The sequence below is a fragment of the Rutilus rutilus genome (genome assembly GCF_951802725.1).
Source record: "Rutilus rutilus genome assembly, chromosome: 3".
NCBI classification, from domain to species: domain Eukaryota; kingdom Metazoa; phylum Chordata; class Actinopteri; order Cypriniformes; family Leuciscidae; genus Rutilus; species Rutilus rutilus.
The window spans coordinates 35277996-35300330 of NC_140211.1; the positions used below are offsets into that span (position 1 = coordinate 35277996).

General features: G+C 36.5%; 3 protein-coding genes across 4 annotated transcripts; 2 read left to right on the top strand and 1 right to left on the bottom strand.

The window, feature by feature from the left end:
* Nucleotides 1–30: 30 nt before the first annotated feature.
* slc1a2a (solute carrier family 1 member 2a) lies at nt 31–10439 on the top strand. 2 transcript variants are annotated; one of them, XM_084403958.1, is made up of 12 exons: nt 139–450; nt 2214–2353; nt 3377–3529; nt 4109–4359; nt 4515–4650; nt 4993–5119; nt 5635–5868; nt 6031–6225; nt 7056–7190; nt 7410–7626; nt 8296–8349; nt 8501–10439. In XM_084403958.1, exons 2-11 carry the CDS (start codon nt 2224–2226, stop codon nt 8311–8313), a joined length of 1596 nt encoding a protein of 531 aa, XP_084260084.1. In that variant the 5' UTR covers nt 139–450; nt 2214–2223; the 3' UTR covers nt 8314–8349; nt 8501–10439. The 2 variants fall into 2 exon arrangements, with proteins under 2 accessions (XP_084260083.1, XP_084260084.1); XM_084403957.1 differs by lacking the exon at nt 8296–8349 and having other exon boundaries at nt 31–450.
* Nucleotides 10440–10969: 530 nt separating this feature from the next.
* Nucleotides 10970–18739, bottom strand: cd44a (CD44 molecule (IN blood group) a). Its single transcript, XM_084403966.1, has 9 exons — nt 18638–18739; nt 15678–15767; nt 14117–14282; nt 13839–13978; nt 13684–13755; nt 12257–12652; nt 11576–11629; nt 11394–11472; nt 10970–11292 (listed from the first exon to the last, which is right to left on the bottom strand). The coding sequence occupies exons 1-9, from the start codon at nt 18654–18656 to the stop codon at nt 11097–11099; spliced, it is 1212 nt and encodes a 403-aa protein (XP_084260092.1). The 5' UTR covers nt 18657–18739; the 3' UTR covers nt 10970–11096.
* apip (APAF1 interacting protein) lies at nt 18261–21450 on the top strand. The gene is made up of 8 exons (XM_084403968.1): nt 18261–18306; nt 18973–19240; nt 19361–19461; nt 20070–20118; nt 20227–20344; nt 20423–20558; nt 20741–20908; nt 20992–21450. The coding sequence occupies exons 2-8, from the start codon at nt 19187–19189 to the stop codon at nt 21089–21091; spliced, it is 726 nt and encodes a 241-aa protein (XP_084260094.1). The 5' UTR covers nt 18261–18306; nt 18973–19186; the 3' UTR covers nt 21092–21450.
* Nucleotides 21451–22335: the final 885 nt, after the last annotated feature.

Genomic DNA, 22335 nt, shown 5'->3' on the forward strand with positions numbered 1-22335 from the left:
TGGGGAGTGAGATGGAGGGGTTGAAACAATGAGAGAGAGGACGAGGAGTCTCAAGCATATTAGCTGCTACTTACACATAATCTGGGTGTTAGACTCCTCCTCCGTGTTGCCCCACGGAGCCCTGAGCAGCACCTCTTCGCCCATTTCACTAGTACTAATGGTGGGATAAGATCAATTCAAAGACAGAGGATTGTGCATGGAATCTCCTATCCGTCATTTTGATTGATCTTGCAGGGAAGACTTGCTGATTGCATCAGAGCTATCACTTATTGCACTGCTATCCACCTGTTGCTTTGAGTTTTTTGATTGACATCTCTAATGACCTGGACCGGATTTCCTGATGGATAAACTGTAGATTGACAGAATTTCATTCAAAGGAATTTGTATATCCCATGGCTGTCTAGCAAACTGCTGTGAAACTCTTCCCTTTTAGTAACTGCACTACAACAGGTAAGATGGATGATGAAAAGTCTCTCGGGATCATCTTGCTTGTCCTTGCAATGTTGTTATATTTATTGTACAACTTTTGAGCGTTACCCTGGTGAATACCAAGTGGATTTTGTGCTTAATGGTTATGTTCGGTCTGCAAAGCTTCTTTTTTTTTTTCTTTTTTTTTTTGCTAAACTTTTATAAGACTGTGTATGTTTCCAGCAAATAAAAATCAACAAAGTCAACAACGTCTGTAGGAAATGCATGTACAATATATGCCTTTAATATCGTTGCTTGATCTTGATTGCCTTAAATGAACTGATTTCTAAAAAGATCCAAATGACAATCACTTAATCTCTAAATAACCTGCAGTCTTTTTGTCGCTCACAGTGAGAACTAATATAGTCACACACACACACATATATATATATATATATATATATGGCCTATACACACACAGTATGTTTTTTTACATATAGGGCAAATTTAAAGTCTCTGCCTTATCAGAATGCTATTCTCAGAACTAATAATTACCAATCAAATCTTTTGGAATTTTTTGAATAATTTAATGGATCATTGACTTTGCTACATACTTTCAACTGTTGTGCAACGCAATTATTGCTGTGCTCGAATGGCTAAAATTAACCAATCGCCAGGCTTTTATCTCATTAGGACTGGAGCTGTGTGTATCAGATGTCTGATGTCTTTGATTTCTTTGGCATCATTCAGCTTTTTAATCTTGTTCAGATGAGCCGGATTCCAGCTACTTTGAGAGTTTACAATGTACACAAACAGTAGAAGACATTTTATGTCATTAGAGTAGCTTTTGTATTTCTTTTCTGATTTGGTAGATGATTTTTTTGTTGCATGTGTATTAACAATTTTTCTTTGCATTTCCTTAAATCTTTCCATGCAGGTAATGATAATTGAATAGTACTGGTCCAAAGATGGCCTTTGAGATACACTTAGGCCTATCAATGGTCATCCTGTTGCAATATACTGTTGTTGCATGCATGCGCTTAAGTACTGCAAGCCTATGGTTATGTAACCAAACAAGGTTATCTCTGTTGGAGAGGAGGGCTGACTTCTTAGAGCCTTTTAATCCAGACCAGAGTAAAGCTAAACATCTCTCGTGTCATGTGACATGACATGACCACCTGTAGTAGTTGGTATTCAGCTGGTGGACAACAGTAAAAGTGATGAAACAATGACAGGCACGTTAGTCATATTCCCAGAAAACCCAGTACTGCTGATATGATACCCTCACTTCCCAAAATCCTTAAATTCTCAAATTCCCAAGATCCTCAAATTCCCCAAATCAGTGCAAAATGGCAATTATATAATTGTCCAAAATATGTCATGGTGCTTTTTTTATTACCTTTTATTACTGTGGTTACGGTTTTATATCAAACGTCACCTGGACAGATAACAGCATATTTGTATTTGCATTCCACTATGTGGTCCATGGACATCGATTGCATCTGTACAATACGTGCAGTTGTAAGATGTACAAACGAAATGTAAGATATGACCGCAAGATATTACACAGCATTGTCATTCTGTGTCAATGTGTCTGCAGCACGTCATACACAAACATATTTTGGTCCCACAAACTGACGCCAACAACAATTTGTATCTATGACAATGAATACATTTAGCTTCAAGTGATAATTTCATGAAGGACTTGATTTCACAAGTGTAGCTATACTGTGTACTAGAGCTTTTTGATCAGATCATGTATATTGACATACTTCACTGTCTGCTCCACTTCTTCCGTCTACCAGTGCCAACAAAATGCAGAAGCAAGTGGAGATCAGAATGCATGAGAATCATTTGGACCCTCCTACAACACCTGAAGAGCCCATGTGTGGAGGCATCTGTGACAAACTCATGAAGAACATGCTACTTACACTCACAATCCTTGGCAAGTTAATTTAGCATTTTTGTTACTTTAACAATTAGCTAATGGAATAACACTTGTTACTGTTTGTGGTAAAATATGCATGGATATGATAATTATAATTACCAGAAAGCTTTCACATGCAATATGGCCATGCAGCCATCCATTTACTAGACTCCGTTTTTTAATTAAAGCACAATGTTAAAACACTATTACTCCACGATACTAATCAGACAATATGTTTAATAGATTTGAATGAACACATTTTGCAGCAGTTAATTATTAAACAGTATTTTTGTTTGGTTTCCCATAGCAATATATAGACATCCTTAAAACAAGATGCATTTTCTTGAGAAGAACATTTAATTTTATCTTAAAAATGCCATGGGATACGAATATAAACCTAATTCAATACATATTCTTTGAAAATATATCCAATAAATCAAGCCTGATTAAGAAATAAATATGGTTACACTTTATTTGGTAACACTTTATTTTACAGTGTCCTTGTTACATATGTTACTTACCATAGTAATAATAACAGTAAATTATGCATAATTACATGCAACTAACCCTCAACCAAATCTTAATCCTATCCTAACCCTATAGTAAGTACATGTAGTTGCTTAATATTACTCAGTACTTAAATATATAATTACACAGTAACAATGACACCTTAAAATAAAGTGTAACCCTTTATTTGAAGGTGTCATTGTTACAGTGTAATTATATATCTATATAGACTTTCTGACCCAAAGAAGTCTATGTCATGCTTATTAAGAGGAACTTTGCCATGGTTTTGTTGTTGTTGTTGTTTGCATGTGACATGCATGTATCAAAGTGCACTCACACTAATACAGTTGGCTGAGTGGGTTATCTAAGATAAATGAAATCTCAGAATCCTATTCAATGGTACTTTTATCGGCGTTCAAGAAACAATTGTGTTCTGATATTGTTATACTTCACAAGAGGTTTAATATTATTTCTCATTGAAATGTCTAATTTCTGTACCCTGATGTTCACTGTGATTCTCTGTGTCTGCCTCAGGTGTGATAGCAGGTTCAGTAGCTGGTATGCTACTGCGGTACGCATCACCACTCCCCGCTGATGTCATTATGGTCATTGCCTTCCCGGGTGACATTCTCATGAGGATGTTAAAAATGGTGATTTTGCCTCTGATCATCTCAAGTTTGATCACAGGTACTGTTATACGCTTTGCTAAACACCTCCAACAATGCTATCATTGTAAAAAAAAAAAAAAAAAACTTTTTTTTGCTATAGCTGCACATTGCGATATTGATATATTGACCATTAATATGCGTATGTATCGCAAAGACCATCAGCAATGAATTCAGACACAGAAATAACCTGCATGCAATGACTTTGGAGTCAAAGTAATAACCACAGTGTTACAGCTTTTATAATAGCTTTTACAATTTGAAATATGGAATAGCTACAGAAATGGTGATTTTAAAATGGCTAAGCCATTTTTTGTCCTTTCAACTATTTCTTTGTAATTCAGTATAAGATAAAATAAAATAAAAAGCATGCCTATTAAATTTAGGGCAGATCAGTTTCAGTGGTTTATGAGCAGAACATGTTTAAACATGTTAGCAAAAAAAAAAAAAAAAATTCCAAATTTGTTAGTCATTCACAATTCACAAATCACAGAGAATAATTATAAAACTTGATCTGAGAAACTTTTGCCTATAACTTTTAGGAATACTGCCTTGTGAAAATGCAACTAGTATCAGTATAATTTTTGTCTTTTTTTTTTAGGATTAGCAGGGTTGGATGCCAAGAACAGTGGTCGTTTGGGCACAAGGGCCATGGTGTACTACATGTCTACCACCGTCATCGCAGCTGTGCTGGGGGTGATCTTGGTGCTCCTCATCCACCCCGGTAACCCAAAACTGAAGGCAAACCTGGGCGAAGGGAAAAAGAATGATGAAGTGTCCAGTTTAGATGCCTTGTTTGATCTCATCAGAAATCTGTTTCCAGAAAATCTTGTTCAGGCTTGTTTCCAGCAGGTGTGTGCATCCAATGTGCTTTTGACTTCATATAATTTTATTCATTTAATACTTTATTTTTGTCAATCTTTCATCTGTTATTTCTCATTAGTCTTTCATTAATATACAGTGACTGAATTATTAATAATAAACAGTTCTTCAATCTCTTTATGTAGATCCAGACTGTTACTAACAAAGTAGAAGTAGCTCCTCCTCCAGTTCCAACTCGATTTGGACGCAATTCTACCAAGGGTGCAGCAAAATATGTGATCAAGAAGTCTCTTCAATTCAAGAGCGGCATGAATGTGTTAGGTATTAGATGGCTTTGATTCCATGATATATGCATTAAAGTGTCATTTGTATATATGAAGAGTTCAGATGCAAAAGCCTCTAAGTGCCATCTGAAATTTTCTTCTAGAATGATCATTATTATCAAGCTCGTATATTTAAGTTCAGTAATTTCACTTAAATGGCAATGAAGATTACCTATGAATTGTCATTTAAGTGAAATTACTGAACTTAAATATACGAGCTTGATAAAAATGATCATTCTAGAAGAAAATTTCAGATGACACTTAGAGGCTTTTGCATCTGAACTCTTCATATATAGTCATGTACTTCACATTAACATGGTGGCATTGTGTGTTTCTCTAGGTATCATTGGGTTCTTTGTGGCATTCGGCATTTGTATGGGAAAGATGGGAGAAAAGGCCAAGCTGATGCTCGATTTCTTCAACGTTCTCAACGAGATCGTTATGAAGCTTGTCGGCATGATCATGTGGTCAGCTTTTATGATTTTTAATGAGTAAAGTTTACATAATGTCCATTTTCTACCTTTAGAAGTCCATTTGTTGACTGATTTATTAACTGACATATATAAATCTTATGCTCGCCAAGGCTGCATTTATATTATAAAAACGTAATATTTTTGTGGAAACCGTAATGCATTTAAAAAAAAAAAGATTTTTTGATGAATAGAAAGTTAAAAAGAACAGCATTTATTTGAAGCAGATTTTTTTTTGCAACATAATGTAAGTGTCTTTAATGTCACATTTGTTCAATAGTGCTGTTTAATTTAACGTGTCCTTGCTGAATAAAAGTGTTCATTTATTTTTAAGAAATCTTACTGACCATAAGCGTTTGAACAGTAGTGTTAATGGTGGTGATTTTAACTGTTTAACTGCCTTTAACTCTATTGAACTGACTTTCTGTCTCAGTTTGTTTCCTGCCATTCATTTACTGATTAATCTGTTATTTCTGCTATTGACTTTGCTGCACGTCTCTGTCCTGTAACAGGTACTCCCCCGTTGGTATTGCGTGTCTGATCTGTGGGAAGATTATTTCAATTAATGATCTTGAGGTGGTGGCCAAGCAGCTTGGAATGTACATGGTCACTGTCATCGTTGGACTTTTCATTCACGGAGCCATTTTCCTTCCCTTAATATATTTTGTTATTGTTCGGAAAAACCCATATACATTCTTCATGGGAATTTTCCAGGCTTGGGTCACCGCTTTGGGAACAGCTTCTAGGTAAATGATATAACTTTTCCTCTAATTGTGCCATGTTTTTACCTTTGAGAATTTTTAGTCACATCGAGTTAAAGAGAGGGAAGGCTATTGTTTCATTTGGCATCTTCAGAATTTGAATAATGGCAAGAGTAAACCGGAAATCTTGATATGCCTCTTTTGTAGTGCTGGGACATTACCTGTCACTTTCCGCTGTCTGGAGGAAAATCTGGGCATTGACAAGAGGGTCACTCGATTTGTATTACCTGTTGGAGCAACGATCAACATGGACGGTACAGCGCTTTATGAGGCAGTAGCGGCCATCTTTATTGCCCAGATGAATGGAATAGAACTTGATCCTGGCCAGATAGTGACAGTCAGGTAAGACCAAACGTCTAGACACAGAAATGCATGTAAATATGTGCTTTACACTAATATTATTCACTGGTGGCTATATAAAATTAAATGAAAATTCAATCATGGTTTTCTCATCCTCATGTTGTTCCAAACCTGTTTACCGCCTTTTTTCTGTGGAACAAAAACAGAAGATTCTTGCCATACAACATTCTTAGTGATCACGTCTGCAAGCTCTTAAAATGACATGTGTTGTAAATGCCGCTCCATCTGAAAGCAGGTGATGGCGATTTACTACTAATCAAGGAACCGGCTTTACTGACGAGATGCGCATAACAATCGCACGCGATATATCGCCCAGCCCTAATTCCTTTTATGAGTTGTTTTATGATCCGGTTCTCGAGAACTCGATCTGATAACAGCGCTTGACAGCCCACCAGTGGGATGATTATCAGTAAATGAAGACTTACATTTCAGTCTGTCTCTCATATAAAGCTATCATATTGTTTTAGAAGGCGTGGGAATAGTATATTTATGTAGTATAATATACCTGTAGTGTATTTTATAGCTTTACAGATGTGGTCACTATGACTTGTTGCTATATGAACAATAGCTGTTTGAAGATTCTTTGAAAGTTCTCTTGAGTTCCACAGAAAAGAGAGTATGAGTTTGGATTGACATGAAGGTGAATAAATATTGACAGAATTGACATTTTTTAGGATAATTATTCCTTTAGTGGTCTGCATGCTACTTGTTTGAAACAAATGTTGATAAAAATCACATGAATGAGAGCCAAGTGATGTATTATTCTTAAAGTTTGCAACTAATCAAATGAAAAATGTATGTTTTGTTTGTAGCCTTACAGCGACTCTCGCTAGCGTGGGAGCAGCCAGTATTCCCAGTGCCGGTCTGGTGACGATGCTTCTGATCTTGACAGCTGTGGGACTACCGACTCAAGACATCAGTTTACTGGTAGCAGTCGACTGGTTACTGTAAGTTAAATCAATCTCTCTCCCTACTGATTTAGTGATACACACATTTTAGCTCAAGGATTAGTTGTCAATCAAAAATGATCTCCAGTTTAAGATTTAGTGTCGTGGCATGTACAACCATCTGCTTTGCATGTTGATACAAACCATAATGGCATTTGGAGTCGTTTAGCCTGGAGAGATGTGGTACCTTTCTTTGTTTCCTCCTGCTTTATCAAACAGGGACCGTTTCCGAACATCAGTCAATGTCGTTGGTGACTCGTACGGGGCGGGAATCGTGTACCACCTCTCCAAAGATGAGCTTGACCTATTTGATGCGCAGCAAAGGCCAGATGACTTTGAGATGGCCAAGACACAATCTTTTTTTGAGAATAACACTAACCACGGTGTATATACATCTCACAACTCCTATCAGCCGGTCCAGATAGATGACTGCAAGGTACATTTCACTCTCACAGACATAGAAACCTGTATGTAGATGCTTTTATTTATTTCCCCGACATTGTATGTATCATTGTGAGTTTTTTTTTTTTTTTTTTTACACTTTTGTATTTTTTGATCATTCCTGATGTGAAGGCATAAGAAATGAAACAAAACGATGGAATAAATAAATATGTTTTATTTATTTGTTCTGGTACTCAGTGAAATAGCAGTTTTTGTGCAGGCTTTGTATATCCTTATCGGTATTTGGATATGATCCATTTTGGTAATTATATACGTGTGTACAGTTATGCACTTAAAGTTTTGTATTGTACTAATGCCAAGTTGCCTTTGGCTGTTCTCAACAAAAAATGAAATTTTTACCATCTACATTTTGAGACGACAAAGGCTGCTATTTCATTCTTTCAAGCTGAATGTTTTTAAGCTTGACAGAAAAGTGATTGTTTTCCATCAGTAAGAAAACTGCAGTGTTTGCCTCTTTTTCACTGCACTTGAGTAGACATTTTTACCCTGTGTTTCAAAAATGCATAGGTCTGTGTGGTAGCACGCGTGACACTTTTAGAAGATTAGCTTTGGGCAGAGATTCACTGCAATAAGAAAAAAAAAAATGCAAAGTTTGTATATACAAAATATAATAATTCAAATGATTTTCTCTATCTGTATTCAGTCTTTCAGCATTCTGTAAGGAATCCCGCTGCAGCTAATTATTATCTGTCTTGTGGTGGGTACATTTCTGTGAATTTGGATGTAAATTACACTGTTAAAATATCAGACTCTCTGCTCCAAACCATAAACAGTTTAGTTAGCACCGGTTAATGCATTTTGACTGTGCCTTGGTCCAACAGTTAGTTGTCCCTGATAATTGCTTTCAGGTAACCTTGGCCTCAAATGGTTCCCCTGCGGAGTTCTCACTTGTTGAGGAGGAACCATGGATACGCGAGTAACACAGCACACAGATCCAGCTCCGCCTTATCCTGAGTCCCACAAGCTTATCCTTTCTGGTGAAAACCAAATGCTAATTTTATACATATAAATAAACAATCAGAAGTTACCACAGAACTTTTCACATGCACAAGCACTGACTTTTGTATGACAATCTCAGTTCATTTGATTCACAAAGGGAAGAGAATGTAGCTCGAAAGTAGCTGGTGCTCGTAGTGGTTCAGCTGGTTCAGCCTCATACATTATTATTCACACTCAAGGATTATGATAGTTCTAGGCCTTGGGTTTGGCGATCGATCTGAAACCTGCTGCCTTAAGGCTACCACATAGAAGGATCACAATGGCTTGTCCAGCCTGGGACCCCAGACTGACCCTAGAGCACTACTAGTGGCATGAGGAGAGAAGTGCAGTTTGTTTGCTGAAGATACCTTTGACTGGCTTGGCTTAGGTGGATTAACCCTTGGTGGCGGCACTCCAGATCAGCCTCTTATAAGAGCTTACCGATGTACTTAGAGGTTCTGAAATAGTGGTTTGCCTCTAAATGCTGCCACTTATTTTTAGATGCCACCCGACGTAAATGCCACGTCAGCAATTACAGAGCGATTAGACATAAAGTATGACATTGAGTTGATTGGCGTTATCTGAAAGGAATGGTGGCTTTAATATCCTACATAGTGGACTGCATAAGAAGATATTCAGATATTTATGCGTGTTTTTGTTTGAGGGAAGGGACTTGCATGTGTGTAGGTTTTGTACGTATCTGTGTGCTTTGTTAAGTTATCGATTTATTTATGTATTTATTTGCTAAGTTGCAATCTTGCCTTGAAGACATCAACTGCAAACGGTGCAGCCAGAAGACTTTATGACATTAATATCAAATGCAATCCCATTTTTTTGGATCGTAGATCAATAATAGTGTTTGATTCTCTGAGGAGCCATTTTGGATACTCAGATATTAAGTCCAGTTGAATGGATTCTATATACGTGCTGATAATAGAGGCTCTTATGTTGGTTGGTGCTCAGGTTGTTAGCATGTTAAGAGATGACAGAATTGAGATTTATCATTAAATCTGCACCATTTAATTTAGTAGTTTTTAATTACTGTTATAGCAACACAATAAACATTCCTCTTTTGCACCAGAATCTTAACATGTTCTCATTAAAGTGCCTCCTTGCACTTTCTGTAAATAAATAAATACACACATATATGCTGTCATATTTTAGATATATTTTTCATGCAAACTTAAGTGTGGTATTAATTTCATCACTTTTTTGTCCGTTGTTTTATAAAACAACGGGAATTCATGTATTCACTTGCGTATATTATTTTACTAGGTAGATTAGAGTGTAAAAGGTTGTCTTAGTTATCACTTTGTACCGTGTACGTCATTTGGAACAGGTGGCTGTGAAACACTGACTGATGAGTAAACGTGTATGGAATGTAAGCATATTTTTCACTGTTATTTTGTCTCAAAATTTGTGTATTGTTAAACATTTTGTTAGGGATAATGACACTAGGGGAAAAAGTCAAATTACGGATAATTATAAACCAGGCTTGCTACAGATTTGACAGCCCTGTAGAGTGCAGAGAAAATAAAGTGCAACCTACAGTAGATCCAGAATCTGTAATATAAATGTGTGCACTGTTGGAATATCTGTTCAGGCAGGGCCTGACACATCTAGAGGTACTGTGACGTATGGTATAAATGTGACTATCCTGCTCTTTTTATTTGTGCAACTCTGTTTGGTTACAAAGACATTGTATAACTTTGTCTACCAAACTGTCCACTTTTTAAATTTGTCTTTTTCCTCTATTTTTCTATTAAATACCTATAACAAATTGTAAATAAAGGCAATGCTTCTTGTCTCAAAGTGTTTCTTGTTTTTCTTTAGGCAGTGGGTGTCAAATTTATTTTATTAAAATATGTAAATATGCTATTACTCTCTGTAGATTTGACATATCATACATTTTATTGAAAGAAATGTGCTCTGAGAGCTGGCAAAATATGTCTTTATGGGTAATTTAATAAATGCAAAGATTTGCAATTGCCTCATTGGAATACAAACTGGATATGGTATCTCTATTTATAAAAGACAGGGCAATATCTAACATTCAGAAATGCATCATTTCTCACACAGTACATAGTACTTACAAACAGTTGAAAACCAGTATAAAATGTTTTCTCACCATATCATTCTTAATCGTCAGTCAATAAGAGATAATAATAATTTTCTATTATTGAAATAATACTTTAAAAAGGGAAAGAAATATGAAATGTAAAAAAAAAAAAATTGGAAGAAAATTGCACTCAAAAAAATAATTAAAAGTCATCAGTGCAAATAAAAACAACAGCAGAGTTTTCAAACCTACACAGTGTCCACTATCTTTTTTTTTTTTTTACTATTTAAAGATACTTTTTATTTGGCATACTGTGTATTATTATTATTATCATCTATTTTGAGAGCTTTATTTAAAGCTCAGGCTCTGGCAATGTTAGCCATTTCTCTCCATCAGCTTCACCTGTGTTACATTAAATACTCTTTCTCATGCTCATCCGGACAGGTAGCTGTAATGTCCTCTGTTTTACCATTCAGGGTCGTAACACTCATCAGTGCCACTATCTCCTGCTCTTTCTCTGACAGTGGCAGAGTTTCTGTTTTACTGTAGTCTTTGTTGTGCTCCTCGGTCGTGATGTTTGTGCTCTGTCTCGGTCCATACCACCTAAGTAAGGAGTTACATTCAGTAAACTAAAGCCAGGCTTCAATGGCAGATAATTGTGATGAATTTACTGAAGAAGAAACAAATCTAAAAAGTAAACTTACTTGTCTCTAGTGGCAATAGCAGCAAGTATGCATACGATGCCTCCAACAACCACACAGAATGCAAAGATTATCAACCAAGCTGCAGAGGAGAGAAACATGGTAAATTGACAGATTTACATTATGTCAGGTAAGAAAAAAGTGAAGAAACTGATGGTATCTGCAGTGCTGTCACATGAACTTACTAGATGGTCCCTCCCCTTGTTTGGTTGATTCTGGAGATGAATTGTGACGACGACCTGCATTGAAGATACATTTGTAATGCGACATGATGACTCAAAATATGATGTATTACAAAATTGACCAACATATTTAAGCATCTAAGTTATGTACCACTTGATGATATTAAACATTAACGTCAATTAAAATGTAGCTTATTTATGTAACTATCATCAATGGCCAAACTAAATGTGCAAAGATGGATCTAAATCCGCTGGAAACCTGTTTCCAGGTTAAAAAATGGGTAACACTTTATTTTGATGGTCCTTTTTGAACATTCTGTTGACTTTAAGTAACTTTGTAACTATGTCAACTAACTCTCATTAGATTATTAGTAGTCTGTCTGCTTAATATCTGCTAACTCTTAATTATGATGCTCCCCAATAGACATTCTACTGCCTATAAGTAACTTTGCAACTACATGTCAACCTAACAGTCTACCAATACTCTAACACTCTAATGAGAGTTAGTAGACATGTAGGACATGTGGGTGATTGATTGATCTGTTGATTGATTGATTGATTGATTGATTGATTGATTGATTGATTGATTGATTGATTGATTGATTGATTGTTACTCTGAGGCAGAAACATGTTGGCCGAATATATAAGAGGGCAATGTGGTGTGGATTTTGTAGGGACATTCACCTTTAGAACTGGTGTTCAATTTTGAAGCCACTTCTGGAACCTCAGGTGTGTCTTGTATGGATTTTTTCTCAGCTGCCTCTGTGGTAATCAACCCTATTGTGAATTGACTAGGCTCAGAATCTGACGCTGATCCACTCCCCTCTGTATCAGGGAACAAAACACTGGGGGCAACAGAGGATGAGCTCTTCTTAAAACTGGGCTTGTTTGTAGGGCCTTTAGTGTCCAAGGTAGGAACAGTAGATGATGTCATGTCCACATCAGGAAGAACTATTCTGGGGACCTCCATGTCATTCAAAGGGGAAGTTTCTCTTTTCACTCTTCCCATTATCTCCTCCAAATCTACTAGAAAGCCCTCCGTCTTGACCTCCTTAAGAATGTCTTCATGTGGCTTTTCATCTTTGCAAGAAATCACATAAAATATTACTGTCAAAAAGCTTAAAGGGATATTTCACAGCTGGAAAGATAAATGTGCATTTAAATTGGGTCATTTGTGTAATAGAAATGTGAAATTATTTTAGAAGTTGGTGCCTTCTAGACTGAGAAAAGCCAGAAAATTTATTTTTGGCTCATGTGGATGAAAGACAACAACTCCCAGAATGCACTTGCTTCGCTGCCCTAGAGGCCACTCCCAAGCCACGCCTACCGGTTACAGAGGGCAGTATCAGAAGAAATGATACAACTAGGCTACTAGTTGACTCGAAACTGAAAAGGCGCCGTTTTATCGTGAGATCCCACCCCCTATGGGCGGGTTGAAAACATGCGTAACTAGCTCCTACTACTGGCTGTAGTCTCTAGCCTCTGGCCAAAAAAGCCTCCGATGACGCAAAATGACGATTGTGACACACAATACAGAAATCTCTCGTCTCAGGGGGACATGAGGGAGGGAAGCACGGTCATTCGAAAATACTACCGGGTTTCTACTGATACAAAGCTTAATGCTAATCGTGAAGTATCCCTTTAAATATTTAAGTGATACATTAGTGTTTTGCATTGCTGTGCTGACACCAAAACAAAATTAAAGATCGGAAGGTTGCGTTTTAATGTTAAACTACACACTTTGCTATGTTAGTACAGAGTGAATGGTCAAAAAAAAATAATAATAATGACCAATTATTTACATCCTAAGTATTCAAATCAAATCAAATCAGCAACTTTTGTGCTTCCTCCGTCATTGTGGTACTGCAGGTGCGTAAAAATGTCTGAGGTCATAGAGATATGACTAATGTCCTGGATTAGGCGTGGTTGGATTATGAACAATGAAGTGTATGTCTGCTGCATGTCTTGCTTCTTCACAATACACACCCCTCAACTCAAAAAGTAAAGCTAATACAGTAAGTCTAAGCAATCTAAGTCAAAATGTCTGCAATAAAGTAAAGTATATCAAAATCTAATTCTAGGCACTGCATGGAATAAGAAAGGGAACTTACTTTTTGTGGCCGTGATTCCATTGGTTGCACCCTCGGAGTTACTTTTAACAGTATCTTCACAGTTTGATGAATCTTTGAGGGAAGGTAAATTAAAAGTCAACAAGATGTATGTTTTTAGATTATTTCTCAAGACACTCCATTCTCTTTACACTTACCTGATGGGTTAAAACAGTAAACATCAGAAAGATATTCTGCTGCTTTAGGTTGGAAGGTGACCTCCGTCGAACTGGAGTCACAGTTTGGAGTATTAACGTGTGGGAGGAACGTGACATTTTGACCATCAATCCAGCCGTATCTAAACAAAGGTGTGGACCCACGTTCATTAAAAAAAATGAAGTACTGCCATTAGGCAAAATCAAAAGAAGTGCGTTTAAGTCTGAACATGTTATTAAGCTCTAGGCTAAGGCTATTGTACTCAGAATGTTTTCTTTACCTGCATGTTCTCAAGCCTTTTTGGTAAGCTTCAGTGATCTGTTCCTGTGTTGCCAGTTTGTAATCTAAACTCTGACACAATTCCAATGCCTGTTGGAAAGTCAGAGAGTAACGGCTGGTCCCCTCAATATGGAGAACACCAGCAAAGCTGCATCTGCTACTGTGACCTGTCGAAAGAGAAACTAATGTAAATATTCAAAGGCAGAAATCTTTATTTATGTACAGTATTAATTGTTTTCCATGCATAATCTAGCTTGTACATGAGGGCCAAATGTAGGCTCTGTGTGTGACGGATGAGCAATTTAGCATTAGGTATCATTAGATGAATCTCTTAATAATTCATTGCATGTGCAGACATGAGCACATCTGTAACATCTAGACCATCTGTAAGCCTTCGACTTTGTAAAGGACCTCTCGTTTTTGTTTCAAAATAACATGTTTAGACCAGCAAGTGATTTTAAAGAAATCAATTACTGGAACAACTGATATAGGCCTATAGTATGCAGAGGAAGGAATAAGTAGACACCAGGTATACTTCTTGATGGTTCGAGATTGCTGTATGATCTTATAGGATTGCCAAAATCGCACAGTCTGTAGCACGCAAGATCATTACAAATCACACTGGATCTAATAAACTTGGGTACGACATGTATGTAGACTGTACGCTGATGACTGATGATAAATCATAGGCTACGACGCAAGTTAGTATAGAAGTATAAAACGTCATCAGCGTGCACTAGTGGCAAACAAATTGAGCAAGATGAATCGCACTTTGGGAATTGTGGCTTTTATGTGCGCTGAAATAAAAGAGGAAGCGAGAGAGGAGAATATGCGGTTATGGCTAGGGAAAAGAGGCCAACTTGGCATGCCAATTTTGTAAATGGAGATTGAGGTAGGTAGTTTTAAGTTTTAGCTCCATGTCGGTTTGATCAATACTACATTTCATGTTGCATTTTTATTGGCTGGTCAGTAGACATAGGTCGTAGCAGTAAACACTGTGAGACGATCACTGTCAGAAATGTATCGCAGGCTATCGTTGGTCGCAAGACCTTGACAACAGACGTCTTTGAACCTCACTGTAATACTTAAGACCACCGTTTAGGAGTCACGACCACAGAAATCATCACGATTGGGCATCTTTCTTCTGGGACAGCCCAAAATCTTACAATGTGTACCGGGCATAAAAGAGGAGGAGATTAATAAACTCCTGAGTAAAGGAGATTATATTATTATATTGTATTATATGTACAATAAACTTAACAAGCTCGGGGCTGTATTACAGAAACATCATTACTCTGGAATCTTATCTTATCTTAAACCATAGCGGTATCAGTTGAAACATGTCAGATCTTAATTTCATTCTAAAGATATGAAGTTTCTGTAATACAACCAAAGGCCTTTATCCTAAACCATATCGCAACATCTGAAATTTATCTACAAAGAATATCGTCAATGCACTAAAATCGTAAATATATCCTTATCTTGCCACTGTATGCGTCTTGACCAAGACTATGCTAGAGGCACCTCTGAGATCAATAAGTAACACATTTGCCATCACTCACCCTGAACCGGGGCTGCCTGAAGTAGAGCTGGTGATCCAGTAGCTAGTACCACAAGTAACAAAGTCCACATGGTCCGTGCTGTGTCATGTGCTGGATGAAGGGAAGTATACCTGTTTGTTGGCCCTGAACTGGTTTGGTTCTTACAATGCTTTGATTCTCCTTTGTAATTTTCTGAACCCTCTAGAAATGTGTCTCACCTCTTTATATGCTCAGACTAAGGTAGGCTACTTGGTGAGCAATGATGGGTGGTGCTATAAAGAACACACCCTCACTATTGTCTCTCACACTTCCTTTCTCTCTCTCTCTGCGTCTGTGCAGCCAGCATTAACATACCACACACATTGAAACTCATGGAGTTTCATTGACATCAATCGATTTGTAAGTATGTGTAGGCACTATTTTGTAAAATTCTAAATAAAATGATGAATATGTTCAAATTGTGTCTTCATTCATGTATATTTAAAAAACTAATTACTGTAACCAATTTCTTGACAGTTGACCCTACAGTACATCTTTTCCAAAACCTGCCCCTTATCTTACCTGTATTCCACATCAGCAGCAAGTGTTTTTCAACATGAAGAACATGATTTAAAATGTAATTACATATAAAGATACCTATATAAATTGGGACTAAATTAAATGCATGTCTGGATAAATGTGTTGTGTGCTTTTTCTCAAAATGAAAAGGTTGAGCAGTGGGAGTAAATAAGCTAGTTTGGCCTCATGTATTATGATGAGTCACTGCAAACATTACAGTTGTGTGGTTGACTCAGGTGTGTGAAAAATGACCTCGCCCCATGTGTGCTGATACACGTTCACTTCCTGCTTCAAGTGGGGGGAAAAAGTAAAAGGAACTGAAGGTGGCTCATAGGAGGTTATCACGGGCTAGACCTCTGCGGTTTTGGTTTTCATGTTGGAACTTGTGGATCTTAAATGGAATTTAACAAGCTATTGTATAATTTGACAATATTTCCTTGAAATTTTATCAGTGAAGTTAATATGAAGCAAGCGTTTAAATGGAAATTCTAAAGAAACTGGTGACAAAAAGGAGATAAAATATATTTTTTGTTATTCCAGGAAATAAAATAAAATGAAAAGGATTTTATTATTTATTTATTTTCTGTAACTGATGAGAAGACAATGAGCTGAATAATTTTGCAAGTGGCCAATATCAAAATGACTGTGCCTAATAACTGAAAGAGTTCAGTTTGTACAGTCATATACAAAAACAGTAATTCTCGTATATTATTATTCTATATTATTATTCTAAACAAAATGGACTTAAAACGTGGAGCTAACATATAAACAGACAGTTCATTCCTTCTGATAATCCTTAAAAGCCCCGTTTAATTATTATTCTAGTTATTTACATTAGACAAATATTGACACACACACACACACACACACACAGACACACACTATCTTTGTGGGGACTCTCCATAGACTTAATGGTTTTTTACTGTACAAACTGTATATTCTATCTCCTTACACTAACCCTACCCCTAAACCTATCACAGAAAACTTTCTGCATTTTCCAAAAAATATAATTTAGTATGTTTATTAACACATTTCCCTCGTGGGGACCGCTGGCTGGTCCCCACAATGGAGGTGATCTCAGGTTTTACTATCCTTGTGGGTACATTTGGTTCCGACAATGTAATATAAACCAAACGCACACACACAGACATACACACACACACACACACACACACACACACACGTTTGTACAGCTATCTTTGTGGGAACATTTAACCCCTTTCCCAAATACAATCTCTAGCCCCTTACCCTAACCTTATTAACCATAACCATTACAACTAAGTGCCTAACCCTACCCTTTACCCTAAAGATAATAACTGTATCCCTAAAACCAGGTCTTGACCCTCAAATAGGTATTTAAAGGGGTATCAGAAAGTGAGGACCGGTGTACCTATCAGATTCTGCTAATATATTTGCATTGAAGGGGTAGCTATGGACGCTGAAAAAAAGCTTCAAACCACATGAATAATGATGCTGGTAGCACAATCTGATAGGTATGCAATAGATAGCATTTTTCACGATCGATTTGTGCTACCTATCTGTTTTGATGGGAGGTAGCACAAATCGGTATAATGTCCTCACTTTACTCACTCCGATGGTCCAAAACTCAAAATGGTCATCACAAAGATAGTTGTACACATACATAAGGACCACTTCTCATGTTACACAGAAAATACAGCACTAGCCAATATGGTAGGCTACCTAGAAAATGCCATCCATCAATTTTAGCATCCGAGCAAACAAAATGCATGCTTTTAATGTAACTATAGTCTACAACATTTTGAAAGTTATTCACATTTATTTAAAAAGTTATTCACATTTAGGGGTGAATTCAGGGTGAGTGGGACACTTTTTGCCTCTAAGATGACTTGGAAAAAGTGTCCCAATCAACCTGACTTCACCCCTATTTGCACACCCACACGTTTTATCTAGCCACACACAAATGTAATCATGCTAATCTGGACACTGCTCACCAAAACTGCAAAAAGGTACTAAGTGCAGCCCAATGCACATAACCTGTTTAATTTTACACTGTGGTACTTGAATACTAGACTGTGTTTCATAATTACTATGGTTTCAGATTGTCCGATAGGCTGCCAACTCTCATGCATTGAGCGTGAGACTCACGCAACTGACACTTTTCACACGCTCTCACGCCACACATCCATTTTCTCAAGCACAGAAAAATCGCGAAGCAAAGACACGGAGACCGACAGACAAAACAGAGCAGGTTACTTATGATATAAAAAAATCTCAGCTCTCAGATTCTGTCAATTTTATTACGAAATTCAAACACTAAATACCGTTTTGGTACTTGTAAATGTGACGTGACAGATCCCTAGCGGCATGTGAACATCATCTCTACTAGCTAGTAAATAAACACGAATGAACAACGCTGAAAGATAAAGTAGCCTACAACTTACCGAAATGTATTTTCCTCATACATAATATCGATCAATCAGTGTTTTTCAACCATGGAAAGGGTCAACTGAACAGCTGGAGAACAATTATGTCACATAACATTTACCTCAGGAAATCCATTTAATGACCATAATATAGCACGTTAGTTAAAGTTAAGCTAGAAAAAGGAGATAGAGTATTTTGCTAAATATGTGTAGGCTACTATTACATATTTATTATATTTTTACTTATATCATTAAATAAGTTTGTTATTATAATAAAAAAAAATGCATTATATTTAATTTGAGTTATTTTTAATCTTAAATAATACTAGATAGGGCTCTCTATATGTTTACAGCATTAGGTGAGATTTTTTTGTGTTTTTAGACATTTACCGACGGCCCTGATTGGGAGTCTTTTATCTTTTAAAGTTCCGCACTTCCGCCTTCCGCTGTTGCGCAACAGTTTGATCACGCTGTTTTGGGCTTGCGCCTTAAACTAACAGAAATGTTATAAATATCTTGAACTTCGTTGAGAGTTTTTTTATACAGTCTTCTTTCAGTGTTTTAAGAATGTCGTCGGAAGTGAATACTGCACACGCGGAGAGCAACGGGAAGAAGATAGGGGTAAAACTATAAATAATGTTCTTCTTCTTGGTTTTGTCATGATATAGCATACTCGATATTGTTTGTGTCTCAGAAGCTTATAATGACCCCTCTTAACGAGACGACATATTATCGTTTAAGGATCAGGAACATCCTCGTGTGCTGATCCCAGAGCTATGCAGACTCTTCTATGAGTTGGGCTGGGTGACAGGAACCGGGGGAGGAATAAGCCTGCGGCATGGGTTAGTCGAGGCATCTTACAGCAATAATAAAATCCACTGTGTTCGGCAATATGTACTTGCTATTTGGGCCAGACAGTGACGTAAAAAAATGTCCACGGTAAAGAATGGGAAGGTATTAAACAAATTCTTTGAAATTGACTCCTTATATTCATGTGGTTAGGCTAAACGTTTTTGCCTTATACAGTATATTACATTTAATGACGAATAAACATGATGTGCGGTGTAAAATTATAACCTGTGTTATCTTATTGACCTCGACACAGCCTTGGGAGACTGCAGGGTCTCTATGAAATCATTTCCTGTTTTGTTTTGTTTTGTTTACCCCTTGTATGAATATTAGTTGGACCACGTGACTTTGATTTGGCAGACAAAAGTTTTTCTTTTTTCTTCTAAGAAATAATCATAAAATATTATGCCAAGCTATCTCATAATTTTTCTTTTCATAATTTCATTCTTTTAATTTCTACATTATGATATCAGTGTGGTTGTATCACTGTGATGTTTTGGACTTAATGCCTGCCAAAATATTACAATTAATAAATTAACTCGTGTATTTAAATATGTATGGAATTCATTACACAGCATAAAATAATTATTTCTTCTCCCAGTGAGCACATTTATATAGCTCCCTCAGGTGTTCAGAAGGAGAGAATACAAGTAAGGCTTTTTTTTTTTTTCATGAGTCATTTGCACCACACATCAGTAGCGTGTTGATGTGTTTAAAGAAATAACGCCAAGAAACTATAATTCCACTCCTGTTTGTAGCCTGAGGACTTGTTTGTGTGTGACATTGATGAGAAGGACATCAGCTGTCCACCTCCACAGAAGAAGCTAAAGAAAAGTCAATGCACACCCCTCTTCATGAACGCCTACACTATGAGAGGTACGTGTCCACTCCACACACAGTGTTTTCTTCCAGTTCTGTACTGTATTTGCAATGCATTGTCATTTTCTTTCACAGGAGCTCAGGCAGTTATCCATACACACTCAAAGTCTGCTGTCATGGCAACTCTCATGTTTCCTGGCAAGGAATTCTGCATCACACATCAAGAGATGATCAAGGGGATTCGAAAAGGAAACTCCAATACAAACTACAGGTTGTACATCCTGCTAAGATGCTTCACTAGTCACTGATCCCACTCATGCCATAAAATGTAAAGTGTTCTTCTCAAATAATGCTAAATCTCAAAAAAGAACAGTTGTGATGTTAAGATATTAGTAGGTGTGAACATCTAAAATCCTGCTTTTACTTTACTGTTTGTATGTGCTTTGGCCTCAGGTATGATGAATCTCTAGTTGTTCCAATTATTGAGAACACCCCAGAGGAGAAAGACTTGAAAGAGCGCATGGCCCGAGCCATGGACATGTACCCCGATTCCTGCGCGGTTCTTGTCCGCAGACACGGAGTCTACGTCTGGGGAGAGACCTGGGAGAAAGCAAAGACAATGTAAGCTATGAAATGAAATGCACACGTCATTTTTTGTATGTACACCATATGTGTTTATCTTTTAAAACTGTGTTATTTTTCAGGTGTGAATGTTATGACTACTTATTTGACATAGCTGTTCAGATGAAACAGTGTGGCTTGGACCCTTCTGCTCTTCCCACTGAAGATAAAGGCATTGTTTAACACATTTGACTCTGTACAATTAACCACTGTTACCATCATTTGTTTTTTAAATGACAAATCCTCATTGCACATCGCACTGTTTTGAAAATGTACAGTTCAGCATTTGCCATGTAAGATTTATTTTACAAAGGTAAATGTCAATTACCTGCTAACAGAATGAAATGTAAGAATGCAGATTAGAATGGCTAACATTCTGAAGTTAATGAGTGTCATTCATTCTGGAGCTAATGAGTGTCATTCTTTTTGTTTGGATATTTTGATGCTTAGTAATAATGTCATAATTAACATTAATCTTGACAGCTGTTTGTATAATGATATACATTGATAGCTAGTTATAAATACACAGTAAAAAACATGTATTTGTGTTTTGTAATTCTTTTATTAATTTACATTGGGTCCACTCAAATGCTTATGCTTTTATGATTATATACACTACCATTCAATGTTTGGGGTAAGATTTTTCAAACATTTTTTAAATGTTTTTCATTATGGCTGCATTTATTTGATTAGAAATACAGTAAAACCGTACTATTGTAAAACATTATTACAATTTAAAGTAACAGAGTTCTATTTTAATACATTTTAGAATGTAGTATATTTCTGTAATGGCAAAGCTGAATTTTCAGCATCATTACTCTTCATTGTAGTCTTCATTGTCACGTGATCCTTCAAAATGATGAAAGCAGTTGTGTCGCTTAATATTTTTGTGTAAACTGTGATACACTTATTTCAGAATTATTTAATGAATAGAAAGTTCAAAAGAATACAATTTAAAAAATATATATAATATATAAATAAAAAAAATTACATAATTGTCCTTATTGTCACAATTGAATGCATCCTTGCTAGTGCTGTCAAATTGATTAATCGCATCAAACAAAACATTTTGTTTACATAATACATGTGTGTATATTATATTTAAATATTATATATGTCTGTATGTGTGCGTTTCTGTGTATATATACATAAATATATATGTGTGTGTATACAGTGTACACACACACAGACATAAATATATATACACACATATAATGAAAACAAAAACTTTTATGTTAGATGTGTTTGTTATGTTGCTGACCACAAAAGTTTGAACAGTAGTGTGTAGGCTATATATATATGGTCTGTTTAAATCATAAATAGCACTATGTCTGTTGGGTAGTATAGCCAGGAGATGGCAGTGTTGTCTCTGGCCTTTTTGTACTTTGCAAGAATTCTTGTGGAAGTGCCCTTTGTAACTTCAAACA

Bases quoted from the DNA above. Each gene is read 5' to 3' on its own strand.
- slc1a2a (XM_084403957.1), top strand. From the start codon at position 2,224: ATGCAGAAGCAAGTGGAGATCAGAATGCATGAGAATCATTTGGACCCT. The intron at 2,354-3,376 runs GCAAGTTAATTT...TGTCTGCCTCAG, and splicing joins ACTTACACTCACAATCCTTG to GTGTGATAGCAGGTTCAGTA. The intron at 3,530-4,108 runs GTACTGTTATAC...TTTTTTTTTTAG, and splicing joins CATCTCAAGTTTGATCACAG to GATTAGCAGGGTTGGATGCC.
- apip (XM_084403968.1), top strand. From the start codon at position 19,187: ATGTCGTCGGAAGTGAATACTGCACACGCGGAGAGCAACGGGAAGAAG. The intron at 20,559-20,740 runs GTTGTACATCCT...CTTTGGCCTCAG, and splicing joins AACTCCAATACAAACTACAG to GTATGATGAATCTCTAGTTG. The intron at 20,909-20,991 runs GTAAGCTATGAA...GTTATTTTTCAG, and splicing joins TGGGAGAAAGCAAAGACAAT to GTGTGAATGTTATGACTACT.
- cd44a (XM_084403966.1), bottom strand. The intron at 13,979-14,116 runs GTAAAGAAAACA...ACCTTTGTTTAG, and splicing joins AAAGGCTTGAGAACATGCAG to ATACGGCTGGATTGATGGTC. The intron at 11,630-12,256 runs GTGAATGTCCCT...TCTTCAATGCAG, and splicing joins ATTGAACACCAGTTCTAAAG to GTCGTCGTCACAATTCATCT.